Source organism: Tympanuchus pallidicinctus, unplaced genomic scaffold (genome assembly GCF_026119805.1).
Source record: "Tympanuchus pallidicinctus isolate F22 unplaced genomic scaffold, pur_lepc_1.0 scaffold15, whole genome shotgun sequence".
Classification (NCBI taxonomy): domain Eukaryota; kingdom Metazoa; phylum Chordata; class Aves; order Galliformes; family Phasianidae; genus Tympanuchus; species Tympanuchus pallidicinctus.
Genome location: NW_026294669.1, coordinates 14742259 through 14760010, shown reverse-complemented (window position 1 = coordinate 14760010; position 17752 = coordinate 14742259). Strand labels below are relative to the sequence as shown.

Here is a 17752-nt window from a genome sequence, read left to right as displayed (position 1 = left end):
TTGAGTATTGGGAACCTGGGTAGGTCCTGCCATGAGCAGCCTGCACAGCCAGAGAGAAAAGTGGGCACGGTGGTGACAGGTTGACAGCTGGGCTTAAGAGTCATACAGGTCTTTTCCAACTCTAACGATCCTATGGTTCCTTTGGCAAAGCAGGGTAGGGACCCTCCACCTCTGCTTTCACATATTTGAGATACCAGGTTTTGTTGGCTCAGCTCTATCCCCTCAGTCACTGGGGACTTTTTGGTCCATGGTGGGGTCAGGTCAGGACACCGAAGGTGGCTCCTTTGGGACAAGAGAGAAGCTGCCATGTAAAAGCCAGTCACTCTGACTCTGGTGGGAGCCCTGCTCACTGCCTTTCCCACACCAAGACAGGAGAAGCAAGCAAGCTCCATACGGTGTTGGGAGGAGAGGGAGCATTGCCTCGCCTCTTAGCATCATACCCAGGGCAGTGATGGTTCTGCATTTCCTTTTCTGGCAAAACTACTGGGAAAGGGGTGAGGGCCACCAATGCCAGTGCTCTGGAATTTCTCCAGCTCCTGGCTATGCCAGGCTGGGCAGGGCAGAGGGCTGGTCTGGCAGCCTGTGGGATCAGAGCCCCAGGCAGGAGGGATGGATGGAGCCCTCCTTTCAAATCTGGCTGCCAGGGCCAAAGATGAAGACCTGGATGGCAGCGGCTGATAGGGATCTGCTGCTATCCACTTACATGCGAGAATCTATTTACTGCAACCTGCAAGTAAACTCTTGCTACGGAAAGGGCGACAATGATAGTTTCTAACACACTGCCAGGAGATAGGATATCTGTGGGTGTCTGTTGTGGGGGTGAAAGCAGTACCCACAAATGCCCCCATCTGCACAAACAGCCCAGTGCACCCACACAATGGAACTTCTTTCATCGCAGCTGCACTTCATGCTCTGTTATCCAGGGAGCTGTGAGTGCCAGAGAAACGCAGAGCTATCCTGGCTCCTGCTGGCTCAGGGTGAGATCAACAGAGGCTGCTGAGGCCAGAGAGCACACCTACTCTGCTCCTGTGGGCTCTGTATGGGGATATCTGTGCGGGTTCCCCACTGGGGATGCTTTGCAGGCTGGATGGATACAGGAAGCTAGTGCAGCTCTGGAATGGAGTGACCCCAGCGTAAGGCATGTGTGCAGGGAGGGAATGAAACACATCCTGTTTCCAGCGCTGCACCTTGAGGGCTGGCTGCCAGAGCGAGAGAGGTGTTGCTGCTGAGCTCTGCCTCCTGTACACGCATTGTATATCGCCCCATCCCAGGGCAGGGTACCCCCACACCTTCTCCTGCCTCTCTTGCTTTGCCAGCCTGCACTCCTCTCACCCCTGGCTGCAAAGTGAGCAGGGCAGGTGGGTGGAAAAGTGACAGCTGGTGTTGTTCCAGTGCAGGTTAATGAATGTCTCCTCCTCTCCCCCCCTACACCTCCTCCTCCCCACCGCCCGCCCCAGCACCCAGGCTCCTGGCTCCTATCAGCCCATCAGGCTCCCATTAACAAAGGCAGCCCTGGAGAGTTTGCATAGAGACCTGCTCTGCCTCTAATCGAGGTGGGCTAATCGCCTCCCTTGCCCAGCCTGCCTTCCCTGGGTCAATATTTGCTCTGAGCAAACACAGAGCTGTGACAGGTGTGCTGGGAGAAGGCTCGCCACGGCCAGCCCAGCCCTCTCGCCTGTCTCTGCTCAACCCCATCTCTCCGGCCCCCCGACCGACAGCCAGCAGCGCTATTTTTATCAGGGCTATAAAAGCCCCATCCTGCCGGCGTCACCCTCATTTTCTGCTTGTGAGCCAGCAGGAGAAGGAGAAGCCACTCACCTGCGAGCTGCCAGCGTGTCACCGGAGCCAGGTGAGGAGCTGCAGCCCAGCACTGGGCCGGGTGCTGCCTGTCTGGTGGGAGAAGGTGCTGGGCATGGGGTCCTGTTGGAGACAGCAGGGGACAAGCCCAGAGGAACCCCCCCAAGGGGAGGAGATGGGCTTAGAGGCACTTTCCTGGCTGTCCCTTAACTCATCTCTTCTCTCCCACCTGTATTTTCTATTCCTTTCTGATCCCCTTTCCTCTTCCCTTTACTTTCTTCCTTCCTTTTTTTCTTTCTTTCTGTTTTTCCACCGTCTCTCCCCACCCTACTGTGCCAGCTTAACCTGCCCCACTCTGTTTGGCTTTCCCAGGCAGCAGGTGTCAAGCATCCATCCACCTCTTGGACTTTACCCTCGAGCAGTGGCTGCAATGAGGACACCAGCTCCCAGCCTAGAGGGACTTGGCCGGGAAGAAAGGATGGGGAAGGGGCACTCTGCCGCCTGCAGCACAGAACCTCCCAGCCCAGAGCGACTCTGCACTTGCCTGGCGTCGAGCCCCACGTGCAAGACCTGACCTGAACGTTTTGTTCGTTCGGCTCGCGTTAGGCAGGTCCAGCCTGTCTGCAACAAGGGCAACTGCAGCCCATCAAAAGTGCACTCCTGGCAGGCAATATCCGTGCAGGATAAATGGGCTGGTTTGCAGCATGCGTAGCGTGATGAACGCACATGGGACGATGTGCATATGACACACAGTCACATGCACAGTGTTCAAGTCATGAATGGAGCTTGCACAAAGCCATCAGTGCACAGAAGGTGCAAGTTGCATGCGTACATGAGCCCATGCACGTGTGCAGGACACATGCACTGATGGCACTCAGCATTGCAGGCAGTGACATGCAGGAGACACAGTATGTGTGTCTGTAGCACTGTGGCACACAGGCACAGGGCTGACTGCCCTGCAGTAATCGGGTGCAGCTGCAGGTAGGTCTCAGCAGTCTGCTGGCACCGAGCAAAGCTGCTGCTGGAAATGGGGAAAGACAACAGGAGCAGGGCAGAGGACTGGGGGATTGCATCTTTTCTCTGCCTGTGCATCTGCACATGCTGCTGCTACTGCAGTCCTTCTGGCCATGTTTTGTGGAAGGTTCTTGGGGGGGGAACTGGGATTTCTCTTCCAGGCCAGCGCAGAGCCCAGGGCTGCTCCTTGCCTCATTCAGACAATATGGAGTCCTGGAGAGATGGGAGATGAGACAGTGTGGGAGCCCAGGAAAAGGGGCAAAACCAGACCTCAGAGTTTAACCTGTGCAACTCCGGAGGGAACGGGAGCAATTGAGATGCCATGATTCCTGCTGCTTCCCCCATCCCTCTGCATATTGGCTCAGCACCCTCTGCTCCAGTACAAGTCACCTACATCCCTGCACTGGATGGAGCAAAGGCACATACTGGGCTTCTTGAGTGAGTTTGAAAGTTTCCAGCATGTGGTGTGGGGAAGAACCAAAAGCACAGAGCAAAAAGTCCCCCTGGAGCCAAGTCCCCTACGCTGCTCCTGACCCCCCTGGAGCCAAGTGCCAACCCTGGCCTGAGGACAGCTGCACACAATGTGTGACACTGCACAGAGCCTGGCCAGCACAGCCTGCAGCCCTGTGCTCTGTCTGCTGCTCCCAAATGTAGCCAAGTGCAAAAGCCAAGAAAGCATTACACACAACCCGATGTGCACAGCCCCTTGCAGCCACCCAACCTGGGATCAAACAGGGTATGATTAATGGTGCTGAGCAAAGCCAGACCCTGCTGCCTGCATGCTCCAGCCGCCGCACATGTCCTCTGGTGCAGATGCTATCTGGCACAGTGGAGCACTGCATGCACTGGAGATACTCACCCTGGTGTCTCCATGTACCATAAGGACACGTGCTCCCATAGCACAGTCTGGGGCTATTTGAGCCTATGAGACCCTCCTTGCACTCTGTATGTGGCTCAGGTGCTACAAAAAGCCTTTGGTTCTGTCCCAGCAAGAGCTGGAGGCAGACCTTCTGCACACGTCCCACTGGGAAAAGGGGACACCTGCAGAATCAGCAGGAGCAACAACCAGATGAGCCCTGGGGTGAACTGCTCCCTGAGCCTCACAGAGCAGGGATCTGGCCTCTGTGCTGTCACCTTGGTTTTGGGTGAATAAAACAGCTCAAGCTGCTTGTACTCTGTGCCCAGCTCCATGTCCAAGCCAGCAGTGGTGAATCATGCTGGCTGGGGACAAAGCATAAAAGTCCAGTGTCACCACCACTGTCCCACAGCACCATTTGCATCACGTTGGGCTCCTGAGGCTCTGTGCTGGGGATTTGCTTGGTGCAACTCTGCACAGGGCCAATTTGCATGGGGAGGGAAGGGTGCAGGGGGAGTGCTGGGGAGCAATGTGTACCCCAGTGTGCATTTGCATACAGGTGTGTTTGCATTCAGGTGTATGTGCATATATTCATTCATGTTCATTTGTATATGTATGAGCATATGCACAGCTCAGTGTGTGTGTATGCATTCTTGCTGACCTAAAGCAGTGGACCTGGTGACTCCCCTGTCACGCTCACTGCTTCAAGTGCCCAGTATGCAGGTGTGGGTGTGTACTGCTGCTGTCTCCCCATGGGGTTCTGCCAGCTCACTAAGTGTCCTGCCCAGCCCAGATACTTTGTACCATCCCAGGACAGGCACCACTTTGCTGCAGGATGTGGCAGCTGGCTGCTGCCCTCTGTATGCCAGTGTGACAAAGGGGGACAAGCCCAAGGACCTGCTGCTTTGTACAAAGCCATTGGGGCTGTGTGGTTCTGCCATGCCTGGAGGAGACACTGGGGCTGAGCAGGGGCTCCCTGATCCATGAAGGTCACCATGCCCCTGAACTGCTGCGGGTACCCAACCAGCTGGCACGAGGGTTGGGCTAAGGAGGCTGAAGCTGTTGTGTCCCTGATATTGGATTAATGTAGGAGGTGGGCACTAAGTACCTTCCTCCAGGACGTGTAGCTATGGGGAGCCCTGAGGGTTCCAGGCTGAGGACATACAGGGCAGTGGGCAGGAGGCTGATACCAGTGGGCTCTGCTTCAGGTCAGGCTCTGGACCCGAGGACCACCAGTTCTCCTGCCCCACTGCCTGGCATCCCTATGCAGGCAGGGTGGGATAGGTCTGGGGTACCCCTGTGGCTGGGAGGAACCTGTCACCCTTTTGGAGTTCACCTGGTCGTTGTCATGCTCCTATAGGGCAGAGGTGGTGTGGAGATGCAGCACTTGCCACCTGCTCACACCCAGGCTGTAATCCACAGGCAGGAGGCGAGCAGCTGGCGGAGCCTCTCTGACCTTCAGGTGGGATTAGTCCCCATGGGAACAGCAGGGAGCAGGCAGGTGAGGCCACTGCTCCTGCAGCAGCGTGGGGACCCAGCAAGGCTGTAGAGTGACTGGACACCCCCCACAATGGGCACAACTGGGTCCACCCCCGCTATTGGGGTCTATTACCAGCTCCAGGTGCACCCTTACTATTGGGGTCCATCTCCATTGTGTGCGCACCCCAAGACCCATTTCACACTCAGAGCACTGCAGAGTATCTGGGGGACACACAGGGACCAGCACAACCTGGCAGCACTCCAGGGACCCCAATGCCTCAGGGTAGTGTGTGTGTGAGCTGTGTGTGGGAGCTAATCCCAGCAACATCTGCCAGACTGCTTGCCATGTTTCCGGCTGTGGGCAGGGAGCAGGATGGCTGTGCAGGGAACACGTGTGTGTGATGGCTCCTGCTGGCAGGGGAGCCTGCAGCACCTATTGGCCAGCCAAGCGTGTGATGGTGCAGGTGCCATCCGCAGCCAGCAAGGAGCAGAGAGGCAACAAATGGCACTGGGGCATAATGAGCCTCAGCTATGGGGTCCGGGTGCCTTTGGATCTTGGTTGGAGTTTACCCATCCTTCTTGTTCAGGAAGATGCTTGAGGACAGCAGGATGTTATATGCATCCTTCCCAGAGAAATGAGTCTGTGGGGAAAAGTGAGGAAAAGGGAGCAGGGAGGCTGGGTGGGCAGACGATGTGTTGCCCCCGATCTCATCAGCCAGCCCCTGCAAATAAAAGCCACCTGTTTCAGCCCTGGCAGCAGGAAGCCATCTCCAGAACAAACAGAGCACCAGGCAACTGAAGGAAAGGCAAACAGGGGCTGGCACCAGCTCCATCTGCTCCCTCCCAGTTCCAGTCCTGGACCTCCAACCCCAGGTGCGACAGTGCAGCCCCCAGCAATGATGGGGCAAGGGGAGCCTAGGGGAACTGTCCTGGTCCACCAGCCTGGGTTCTTAAAATAACGGTGGGAAAGGCAGTGTGCTGCCGTGAGCCTCAGATGTGTGCCAGATGTGGCAGATACCCAGGCAGAGCCATGTCCCCTCCCTCGGCAGACAGCTGATACAGGGCACAGGCTGTGCCCACGCGGATGGGGAGCACAGCGGGGGAGCGACCCCATGCTGGGGCTGGTCCGGAGAAACCCGATCTGTTTTGCTCCTGCAGGGAACAGGATGAGCCGGGAGGGACACGGGGCCCTTATTAAATTAGCCTATGCAGCAGGCCCTGGACGAGTGTTCATCAGCTCGCAGAACCAGTATTAGCAGCTGCCTTTGAGCAGGCTCACTGTCTGCCCCCGCCTGCCTCCCCCTGCCCGTGTCACCATCCCAATAGACATCGCAGGTGACCAAATGACACGTGAGGATGCTAGTGGCAGGGACCGCCTAGGGCCACAGGAGATGCTTGGGGGGGGGGAAGGGGGGAAGATGACAGGCAGTATCAGAACTCTGGGGTGCAAAGGGGAAGGGCTCTGACCATGGGGATCCCCTCAATCTGCTGTTCCCATTGGGGGCTCACATATGGCTGTACCAGTGTGCAGGGATGACGGAGGGGTCAGAGAAGCAGGGATGTGGCACAGCCCCTACCTAGGGGTCAGTTTTTCTCCCCACTTCTCCCTTCTCCTCTTCCTGGGTGCTTTTGTCCGAAAGGTTGCACCAGGCTTCCTGTTAGGGCTACATGCCCATAAGATCGCATTAGTGCTCAACAGATCCTATAGCACAACATCCATTACATCCCCCAAACCTCATCCCATATGGGATGTTCAGCCTACATTCCATACGCTCCAGTGCAGGGGCAGGAACTCCATCATATATTCCATAGCATTCCGTAGCCCCAGGCTGTCTACAATCCCATCTCATCCCACCCCATCCCAAACAATCAGTGCTCCATTCTGTATCCTGACACACGGTGATGGGGCTGCCCATACCCATGCTCAGACACTTCGAGGAATGTCCCCAGGCCATCCTGAGCAAGTGGGAGGTGTCACCGCACTGTGCCCCGCACAGAGTCGGCAGTGCTTTATACGCCCAAAAGAGCTGCTGTATAGCGCTGTCGCTGGGCAGGAGCCGGCTCCAAGCGCTGCCAGGCTGCACCCTCTGCTGGGACCTGAAGGCATCGGCACGGCACGATTGGGACAACGCTGTTCACACTCCACGAGGCGGCCGCAGGGGACAACGGGGCTCCACGGGAGCTCCGCACTGCGGAACAGAGCAGCCAGCCAATGCACGGAGGGGAACAAGAAAGGCATGCTGCGTGCTGTCACCCCCCAGACCCCAGACTCTTGCCAAGAGGGATGGATGCTGCAAGAACATGGGAGGCCCCATGTTGGCCTCATCCAGTCTCTCCCAGCACGGAAGGCCTTATGCCAGGCTGGGGCCATCGCGAGCAAAGAGCATGGAGCACTGTGGGGACATCAGCTGGGGGTGCTGCCCATCTCCCCAGATGGCTGAGCCACAGCCATGCCAACGCTGCTTCTGCCTGCCGCCACCATCCCTGGCACAGGCTGCGGGTGCCCTGGGAAAGGCAGTGCCCCTAATCCCCAGGCCAAGCGGGGACATTGTCCAGGGGCAGAAAGCAAAGCGACGCGTCAGGCCCTTTGCCCATTGTGCCCTGAGCCCCTGTGCAAACACAGCCCAGCGTTTTCATTGTCAGCGGAGGGTGGCGCGGGGGGGCCGCTCTCGCCACACTGCCTGAGTGGAATGGACAGCAGCAGCCTACCCGCTGGGTGCCCCAGCCCCCCCGCTGACACAGCGCATAGCCCCCCTCACAGCCCTGCTTCACCGCCCGCTATATAGGGCTGGGGAAAGCCAGAACCGTCACCACCACCTTCGCCTCTGTGCCCTGCGACCAAGTAAGTACCAGGCTGTGAGCCTCCGAACCCCACTGCACCGCTGCTGCCTTCGCCCCTCGCGTGAATCCCCCCATAGACAGCAGAAGGGTGTTGGGTTCATCCTTGCAAGAGATGTGCCATCTCACACGGGTCCAACAGGTACCCAGACCCCTCAGCATGCAGGGCAAGGGGCTTGGGAGCAGCCCCACACAATGGGCATATTACATGGAGAGAGAGGGCATTGCAGCTGGAGGGGTCTTGAGGTCCCCAGAGACCCCTCAGCTGTAAGGGAATGGGATGGGAGGTGTCCCCTGACCAGCTTGGAAAGGGCTGGTGACAGAGGATGACACCCAGGTGACACCGGGGCTCTGCCCACAGCTGAGCTCCCCGCATGACCAGCGAAGCCATGGACACTCTGGGGCAATACAAGATCACGGTGTGGGAGGAGGAGAGCTTCCAGGGCAAGCGCTGCGAGTTCCTCATGGAGTGCCCCAGCATCATGGAGCGCGGCTTCCGCAAGATCCGCTCCATCAAGGTGGAGTCTGGCCCGTAAGTGCCCCCCAGAGCCTTCCTCACCATCCCTTTTTAAGGGGCTGCCTGAGAGATGTGACACCCAGGTCCTTCCTCTGCATCCGTTGCGTTGTGCCTCATTTTCCCCATCTGCAAAGCCGAGGTGTTGGTGGGGAGAGGCTTTGCCTGCAGAAGAGATGTTTGATGCTGGCAAGGACCTTCACCCTGAGTACCCCTTCCTCTCCCACAGCTGGGTGGGTTTTGAGTACCCCGAATACCAGGGGCAGCAGTTCATCCTGGAGAAGGGTGACTATCCACGGTGGGAGGCCTGGAGTGGGAACAGTGGATACCGCACCGAGCACCTCCTCTCCTTCCGACCTGTCAAGTGCGCGGTGAGTTATGGGGACAGATGTTTGGGCCAGCAAAGGACAGCAGGGATGGAGTGTGGACGTGGGATGCATGGGTGGATGGGTTACATGGGGATGTTGGATGGAGAGGTGGCTCTCACCTCCTTGCAGACATCCTGAGGTGTGCATTTGGGCTCACGTTTAGCCCCAAACTCTACCCCTACTCCTGCTCTGTGCATTGCAGAGCCACCCCCAGACTGAGTACCCCAGGACTTATCCCATTAGCCTGGGGTAGGGGAGCAGACTCAGGGAGATGCTCAGGAGTGAGGTTCATCCCCTCCCTGCCAGTACCCAGCCTCAGCACAGCCGCAGCCACTATCACTCCATCGTGGGGCTGCGGGTGCTCGCAGTGCCGGCACGTCTGTGCCTCCATGTGCCCCCCCCCCCCCCCCCAACTTTTAATAATCACCAGGCAGATATGCTCGGGCTTTAATAAAGAGGACGCGATAAGATCACTCCTCGCTGGCAGGACCGCTCCACGGTGCAGATGGATGTGCATGGGGGCTGGGCATGGAGGGGGGGACAGTGCCGCATCTCTGTATCCCAGATATTAACCCCTCAGTGCCCAGCATCCAACTGAGCCCCACAGAGATGGAGAGGCACTTCCAGCAGCTCACCTTGCCCTGCAGCCTCAGGGTAAGGGTGCTGTGTGGGAACCACAGGGACATGAAAGCAGCATCTTCTGGTCAGCCCCAGTGAGGCTGAAGGATACTTCATGGCTCACATCCCTGCACCAAAGTTGGGCATGGCACCCCCCATGCCACATCCCCTTCCCATGCTAGCTGCTGAACATAGCTCACTCATCCCGCAGAACCACAATGACAGCAAGGTCATCCTATATGAAGCGGAGAACTTCCAGGGGCACAAGTTTGAGCTGAGCGACGACTACCCCTCACTGCAGGCCATGGGCTGGGGCAACAAGGAGGTGGCATCCATCAAAGTGAACGCTGGAGCGTGAGTCCCACTGCCTGGGGGTGGCAGAGGCACAAAATGGGTGTTGTGGGACACTTCCAGCCCAGATAGGGGCTGGATAGGAGACCCCAAAATATAGGGGACTCCTTCCCTTGGAAATCTGTGCCATTCTTACCATGGGGCCAACAAGAGGAGAGGATGGGAAGCAGGGATTTGGGCTCTGAGCCAGAGGTGTCCCTGCAGGTGGGTGGCATACCAGTACCCAGGATACCGGGGTTACCAGTACGTGCTGGAGCGGGACAGACAGAACGGCGAGTTCAAGAAGTACAGCGAATACAGCAGCCAGGCCCACACCAACCAGATCCAATCCATCCGCCGCATCCAGCACTGAGCGGGGGCAAAGTGCGTGCCCTCGCAGCCTGCGGGCTGCTGTGCCATAGACCTGTACCTGGTAGCAAATAAAGGCATTTGTCAAAAAATGAGTGCTCCCCTCTCCGCTCCACTCTGCCACAGGGCAAGACACTTGCCTCAGCCCCACTGATCCCCCAGCATCACACAGCCCTAAGTCCTGGGTGGGGTTTCCCATTCCTCTCCCTCCCCAAGTGTGGCCACGCCAGCACATCCGTGCCAGCATCCGGCTCCGGCTCCGCCTGGGCACACCATGAGCCCCACCCTGCCTCCTCCTCCTGCACCCTTTCCAAGCCTCCTCATCCTCCTGCATCCTGCTCCAGCACCCCAGCTCTCCTGGGGGGACACGCCAAGATGCTCCCTGCCTGGGGAGCATGCCGAGGTGCTCCCTGCCTGTCCACTGCAAAGCCTCAGAATGTCCACTGCAAAGCCTCAGAATGGTGGGGCACTGGGTGCTGGGTTCCAGTGCAGCTGGCCTTGGGGCTGGGAGGCTGGTGGGGAGTCTAGAATGGGGCCACACCTGTCTGTGTGCAAACCCTGCACCCAAAAACCCTAGCTCTGGGGTCCATGTGTGTGCGCATGTGCACTGAACAGGAGCTTGCACTCAGTGTACACATTCAAACCTTACAATTCCATACTCCTCTCATTCCACAGCAGTATGATCCACGTAAATGCCCCCTGCACCCATGCAGTCTCCCAGTGCCATGCTGCAGGGCGTCCCCACTGAGCCTCTCCCAGCCCTCTTTTGTCCCCACCCCACCACGGCCCCACGGCTGCTCGGCCTCTCCCCCTGCACAAACACATTCCTGCACAGCAGCCGGGCTGCAGGGAACCCAAGGCCACGTCAGCTTGCCACTGCGTTCCACGCCGCCCGCCTGCAGGTAAAGACCTCCTGGGCACCGACTCACAGGGCAGTGATGGGGGGAACTGCCACGGAAGACATGGGGACTGCTCTGCCCTAACCTGAAGGGGTGAGATTGCTGGATTGGGGGTGGGGGGTGAGCCATCTGCTGTTGCCAGTGGGGTGCTCCAGGGATCCCAGACCCCTCACCAGGAACCCTATGGACCTGAGCCCTTATCTCCTCTAGACATCCCCCGTCCCCTGATTGTCCCATGAACTTTGGCCCCATCCCCTTTATTTCTCCTCATCCTGTGGATCTGTCCCAGCTCACATTTGTCCCTGCTCCACCATAAACTCAGGACAATGCCTCTTGGGTCCCCAAAGCCTGCCACCCCTTGGCTTCCCCAAGGGCACAGAGCTCCCCAAACCCTGGCACCCCAACACCCCTCCCCCTCTGCACACCTCAAGTCTCTCCAGTTCCATCACACCTTCAGCCCCATGCTCACTGTCTTCCCCCATCCTATCTACCTCCCCCCACACCTCCAGCTCACACAACCCTAACTCTGCCTGCCACATGCCCTTTGTGATGCAGGTTCATGGCTGCAGGATCTTCACCACCAGGGAGGTTGCCAGGAGAGAGAGGCTCATGGCTCTTCCCCCCACCCTGCTGTGTCCCGGGCTTGTTTTCTGTTGCCTGAGGTGTTTTGCAGTGACTCAGGCAGCGAAAGCAAGTCTGGGAGGCTGTGGAGAGGCTGCAGGGCAGGCAGAGGGGCTGTGGTGGGCTGGGGGAACAACCAAAGGTGTTTGGAGATGGAGGCACTTTTTAAGGGCGGTTGCATCCCAGTGGGCCCTGGGACTGGAGGAATTTGATGGGTTGTATGGTGGGCTATGCTCTTGTCACTTATGGAGGTGGGCAGTGAGGGTGGAGAGATGGCTGAGAATACACAATCCCCATTTCAGCCTGTGCTTTGGGCACCCTCAGCCAGGAGGAGTTATTGGCCACCAGCTGTAGGATGTCCCAGCCTAATCCCACCCTCCCCATGGGCTGCATAGCTGGACTGTGGTGTCTCTTCCTAAATGGCACATTTGGACTGCAGAGTGAATAAGAAGCACAAGTCTGGCACCAACACATCCTGGTTTCCATTTACACGTTGTGATGAAGAAATGCCACTGGGTCCAGAGTGAGAGCTTTAATAGACATCAATGCAACAGCAGAGGAGAGGTTGTGGCAGATGAGCAGCTCGCTAGGTGGCTGTGCAATGCTGGGGCAAGATGGACAGCAGCACCTCTGGGTCTGTTGGGAAGGAAGGTCCATTCTTGGCTGAGGGGACAGAGATGGCACTTGGACACAGCACCTGTGGCTGTGGGTGGTGGGGCTGATCTGCCCAGAGGACTCCTTTGGGATTGAAGTTGCCCCAGCTCCTTCCCCTCTTTCAGCCCTTTCCTTCCTTGCCCTTAATCTCCCTCCAGTCTTCACAGTGCTTGCAGAGATCGAAGGCACCTGGAACACCTGTCTCCCAGTGCCAAATTGGGCAGCACCAGCTCTGGGATTCAGCAGCCAGCAGAGCCTCCCACAGGCTAATGGAGACATGGCCATGCAGGTTGGGTGGGTGCACAGAGCCCCTCAACTGCACAGAACCTAAAGAAGATGGGAACAGATCCATGCAGCACGGACTGCATAACAGGGCACCAGCAGGGTGCCAGAGCCGAGCCACATCCCGGTGCCATGAGTGTCTGGCACTGAGCTCATCCTCCCCAGGGCTCTGGGACCCACCCAGCTGCGCAAGGATCCCAATGGGGGGGAGGGGGACACGGTGGGACCCCACTTATCCACACCGCAGGGGCACGGGGTGCTGGGAGGGCAGAGCAGGGGCACGGGGCAGAGGGTAATGCCGAGCGGGGTGATGCGGGGGCACGGTACTGTGCAGCAAGGGGAGCCCGGGGAGGGCCGTGGCCCGGCGGTCTCCAGGCAGTGTCCGAGCCCCACTCGCAGCCGGGATGGCAGCGCCGTGTTTGCGAAGAGTTAAGGAGGCGGAAGAGGCAGGAAGCGGCCCGAGCCTCTCTCCATAGAAACCCGCGGCCGTGATTAAAGTCTGATGCGGGCCCGATAGCGGGCTGGGTTGGGAGGGGGGTGGGGGGGACACGACGACAGCGCCCGCTTTAATTACAGTGGAGGAAATTGCTGGAGCCGGGGCCCCGAGCCCCTGCGAGTTGCCTGGAAACTCCCCCTCCTCCCCGCCTCCCTCGGCCCCTGCCCGTCCCCTGCCCGTCCCGCTGCCATTTATTCGCCATCAGCTGCTCCCTGATAAAGTGGAATAATAATAATAATAATAGGGGCAGGAATATTAAAACATGCAGCCCGCGGGCCGCCCCCACAGCTGCCATGAGACACGGCGCCGGAGCGGTGCCACTGCTGCTCAACATGTACCTGCCAGGTACGGGCGGACCCCCCCGCAACACAGCGCACCCCGGCCCCCGCCCTGCCCCGGCCCCTGCGGCACCAACCCTGCCTTCCTCACATACCGTCCCTTCTGCTCTTGCAGCTTTTCACATCTGCACACCCTTCATCTTCCTTCCTTCCTTGCTTTCTTCCTTCCTTCCTTGCTTTCTTCCTTCTTTCCTTCCTTCCTTCTTTCCTTCCTTCCTTCCTTCCATCCATCCTTCCTTTCTTCCTTCCTTTCTTCCTTCCTTTCTTCCTTCCTTTCTTCCTTCCTTTCTTCCTTCCTTTCTTCCTTCCTTCCATCCATCCTTCCTTCCTTTCTTCCTTCCTTCCTTTCTTCCATCCTTCATCACCCACCTGCCATCCTGCTGCCCTTCCATCCATCCAGCCACCCTTCTGTCCTTCCAGCTCATCCTTCCAACCCATCCTTCCATCCACCCACCCACCCCACCCACCCGTCCCTCTTTCTGTTGCCTCTGTCTATCCACCATCCCTTCCATCAGCCCATTTTCCCACTCTTACCTATTAGCTGTCCCTCCATCTGACTCTCATCTTCCCTTCCCTCTCTCCCTCCCTCCATACACCGAACCATCCATCCACTCACCCATTCATCCAACCACCCACCCCTCCATCCAACCACTCATCCATTCATTCACCCACCCACCACTTCTTTCCATCCACCTCTCTTTCTTTCCCTTTCCCCACTCCCCAACACCCTTCCTTCACTTCCATCCACCCAACCCTCCGCTACTCCATCCATCCACCCATCCTTCCATCCCATCCCTTTCACTCTCCCCTCTCTCCTTCCCGTTCCCCTACCTCAGCCTGCGGGATTTTCTATTCCTATATAAAAGCTTCCTCAGCTCTGTCAGAAATCGGATTTCCTTTTTCCTGGACGCGTTTCCTGGCTTCACCACAGCGGTGAGGTGGGCGAGGGGGAGCGGCCGTGGGGTCACAGTCCCGCCTGGCCCCAGCCCTCCCCACACTCGCACCCCTTTTTTTTCCCACAGATCCAGTGGGGGAAACTTTATTCAAAGACGGCAAGAGCCAGGCATGGGGATCCCTCAACCCGGGCGTGCAGAAAGGTAAGAAAACCCAACCCTTTCCCCACTCCTTGTCCCAGAAACCTGCCTCTCTCCCTGCCATCCTCTTGCAACAGGGACCCCTGGGGCACTTTCCCCTCTGCTAGTCCTATCCACTGGGGTTTCCCATATGGTACAAGATGCCCTGGTGCTTGCTGCCTCAGGCTGGGGCTACTTCACTGGGAGCTGAGCTCCCAATGGCCATCCCAATGCACAGGCATGGAATCCCAGCTCGGGTCCACACAGCGCTCTGGGGACACCCGATAGGTGTGTGGAGCCCATTCTGGGAGTGGAGAAATAGGGGAACCACCAGGGAGGGAGCTGCTGGGGCTAGGGCATGGGGTGACCAGGAGAGGATGGATCTCATGGGGTCCACCCATCCTTTGGGAAAAGCCATCCAGGGATATAGGGGAGCAGCCCTAGAGTCACTGGACATAGGGCCGATGTGGAGTGGGCACCAAGTGTTTGTGACATGTTTCACCTGCCTGGCAAGGAGATGGATATCATGGTTTGGAAGGGTGGGAGATCAGTAAAGCTGGGGCTGAGGGTGTCCCTTTGCCTCTGCATTGTGGACTCTGCGCAGCCGTGCTCTGCACACCGCACTGCGTGAGAAGGGACCTTTTGGGGTCACTAGAAGTTTCCTTGGGGAGGCACAGAGGATGAAGCCTTGCCACCCTACCTGGCTGCTTGTGTGGGGTGGGGTACAGCATGAGGTTCACATATCAGCCTTGCTCAGAAGTGTGCAGGGAGGGTTGTGGGGATGGGGTGAGAAATGTGAATGTGGCACAGAGATGAGAAATCCCCCATTTTCTTCTGCTGATGATGGCAGAGGTGTCTGGAACATCAGCCCCTGCACTGGGCTCTGGCTGTCTGCAGAACTGAGCCAATGTGTGCACTGTGTGAGGTGTGAGTGCCAGGCTGCAGGGGAAGAAGGAGCACAAAGGAGTGCAGAGAGCACAGGTGTGGGATATCTTGTGCCAGAAACACAGCCTTGGAAAAACCTGGGCTTGCTTGCTTGGGTCAGGATGTCTGAGTGGGGTCTGACAGACGAGGGTAGAAGAGGTACAGCTGCTCCCTGGATCTGAGGATGGGAGCAGGAATGTGCAGGGGGAACTGCATGGGTGTGAGTGTGGCGGAAATGGGGTGTGGATCTGCAAGGTGGCTGTTCCTTCTCATCACCCTAGGGCTCTGGGACCCTTTCTGTCCTCCCTCAGTGCAGCTGCCTGTGTGCCTCACTGGGCACACCCAGGTGTGCCTGGCTCTTTTGGGCAACAGCATCCAGCCTGGCACAGGGGCATGTTGGGCATCATCAGTGCAGCCTGGAGGTGCAATGTTCTCAGAGAGGAGAGTTTTCACCCGGAAACAAGGAATGTTTGTACCTGACAAACTCACAGTATGTCCTACCCTGTGCTGGGCGCTCTGGTCTCTTTTCATCTGCCAGGGTTCAGCTCAGAGTGCTGTTGCACCATGACATCACTCGCCCTGCAGGGATCTCTGTCCCTGGAGATGGGCAGGGCTGAGCTACAGCACCAGTCTCATTTTGGGGCAGAGTACAAGTGAGAAATATGGGATGGGTCTAGGTACTACACAAAAACACTGGAGCTGAGTATCCAAGCAAGCAGGTACCCACTGGGAAATGGGAAGGGAAAGCAAGGCAGAGGTGAAGGTGGGTGGGACATTTCCTGCTCCCCCTTCTCTGACTGGGAGCTCTGACCTCTCTGGGGCAGGCAGTGGGCAGATCCAGCTGTGGCAATTCCTGCTGGAGCTGCTCTCGGACCGGGCCAACCTCAACTGCATTGCCTGGGAGGGCACCAACGGAGAGTTCAAGCTGATCGACCCTGATGAGGTGGCGCGGCGCTGGGGCGAGCGGAAGAGCAAGCCCAACATGAATTATGACAAGCTGAGCCGGGCGCTGCGCTACTACTACGACAAGAACATCATGACCAAGGTGCACGGCAAGCGCTACGCCTACAAGTTCGACTTCCATGGGCTGGCGCAGGTCTGTCAACCGACTGCTCCTGATCACACCCTCTACAAATTCCAGGGCAATCTGGCCCCGCTGCCCTTCTCAGGCATCTCCAAACTCAACCTCATGACCTCCGGGGTGACGCCGGCTGGTTTCTCCTACTGGCCTGGCTCCAGCCCATCTCTCTATCCCGGGCACAGCCTCCAGCCCTCGGCCCCGTTCAGCGCCATGGCAGCCTCCCACCTCAACAACATGAACAACCACTACCATTAAGGCTTGGCAGATCCATCCCATTGGTGTGGGGCTGGGGAGTTTGGTGGGAAAGGGTGGGGGGTGGGATGCTGCCCTGCTCCAGCTGCCCCTGGTGAGGTTTGGAGGTCAGTGATTCCCTGGCATGGGTGGTTGGAGGGCAGAAGGTGTCTACCTACATTTAGATTGAGGAGGGATCCTCCATGAGGGAATGCACAGGGATGCTTAAAGCGGAGATAAATGGGAGGAGAAATCATTCCCCACCCCACAAACTCCCCTCGTGCTCAGCTCAGCCTCTAGCCCACCTATCTCCCAAAACAGAAGGGTCAGGAGCTGGAGACCCCAGAAAGCCTTGCCCAAGGGTGAGGGATCCTCCTTGCAGCTCCTTGCTCCCTGCCTTCATCCTTACCTCCAGGGAACAAGGCTAGGTAAAGTAGGAGTGACAGCAATGCTGGGAGCCCAGGGCACCAAGGGGCAGGCCTGGTGTCCAAGGAAGTATCCCCACCCTCCAGAGCAGGACTTTGGCCTAGTGGATGGAAAAGTGCTGGGCTCTGCCAGCTGGGGAGGGATTTGTCTTCAATAAAATGGAGAGGTGCTGTGAGCTGTGTCTGCTTCTGTGTGCAGGGGGCTGCAACAGGGGGCACTAGCCAGCAGAACCCCCCACACACATCTGAAACCAGAGCACTGTGGGGCTGAAATGCAGCCATCCTGCCTTATCCTGCATTCCTTCCTTTCTTCAATCACCACCTCTGGCTCTTACCTCCAAGAGATAGAGGGAATGACTGGTTTCTTGGGACATCCCTCTGGGGCAGCTGCAGGTGAGGGGAGCCAAACCTGGGGGTCTTCAGTGCCATAAGGGGTCTCTGGGCAGGTTGCAGTGTTCATGGAGCCAGGGCTGAGGCCAGATTGATGCCATGCAAGCACATGGGGGAGTGGCCAGCCCTTCTCCCTGTTCCTCCCAGGTCACAGC

At 58.0% G+C, this 17752-nt stretch overlaps 2 protein-coding genes across 2 annotated transcripts; both read left to right on the top strand.

Annotated features, from left to right (window-relative positions):
* The first annotated feature begins 8350 nt into the window (after positions 1-8350).
* On the top strand, positions 8351-10234 carry CRYBA2 (crystallin beta A2). Its single transcript, XM_052675580.1, has 4 exons — positions 8351-8516; positions 8728-8869; positions 9696-9838; positions 10040-10234. The coding sequence occupies exons 1-4, from the start codon at positions 8359-8361 to the stop codon at positions 10185-10187; spliced, it is 591 nt and encodes a 196-aa protein (XP_052531540.1). The 5' UTR covers positions 8351-8358; the 3' UTR covers positions 10188-10234.
* A 3029-nt stretch (positions 10235-13263) lies between these two features.
* On the top strand, positions 13264-16836 carry FEV (FEV transcription factor, ETS family member). Its single transcript, XM_052676009.1, has 3 exons — positions 13264-13480; positions 14496-14570; positions 16295-16836. Exons 1-3 carry the CDS (start codon positions 13429-13431, stop codon positions 16804-16806), a joined length of 639 nt encoding a protein of 212 aa, XP_052531969.1. The 5' UTR covers positions 13264-13428; the 3' UTR covers positions 16807-16836.
* Positions 16837-17752: the final 916 nt, after the last annotated feature.

Excerpts from the sequence above, each read along its gene's own strand:
- FEV (XM_052676009.1), top strand. The coding sequence starts at position 13,429 with ATGAGACACGGCGCCGGAGCGGTGCCACTGCTGCTCAACATGTACCTG. Across the intron at positions 13,481-14,495 it reads GCTCAACATGTACCTGCCAG|ATCCAGTGGGGGAAACTTTA; the intron begins GTACGGGCGGAC and ends TTTTTCCCACAG. Across the intron at positions 14,571-16,294 it reads CAACCCGGGCGTGCAGAAAG|GCAGTGGGCAGATCCAGCTG; the intron begins GTAAGAAAACCC and ends TCTCTGGGGCAG.
- CRYBA2 (XM_052675580.1), top strand. The coding sequence starts at position 8,359 with ATGACCAGCGAAGCCATGGACACTCTGGGGCAATACAAGATCACGGTG. Across the intron at positions 8,870-9,695 it reads TCCGACCTGTCAAGTGCGCG|AACCACAATGACAGCAAGGT; the intron begins GTGAGTTATGGG and ends CTCATCCCGCAG. Across the intron at positions 9,839-10,039 it reads ATCAAAGTGAACGCTGGAGC|GTGGGTGGCATACCAGTACC; the intron begins GTGAGTCCCACT and ends GTGTCCCTGCAG.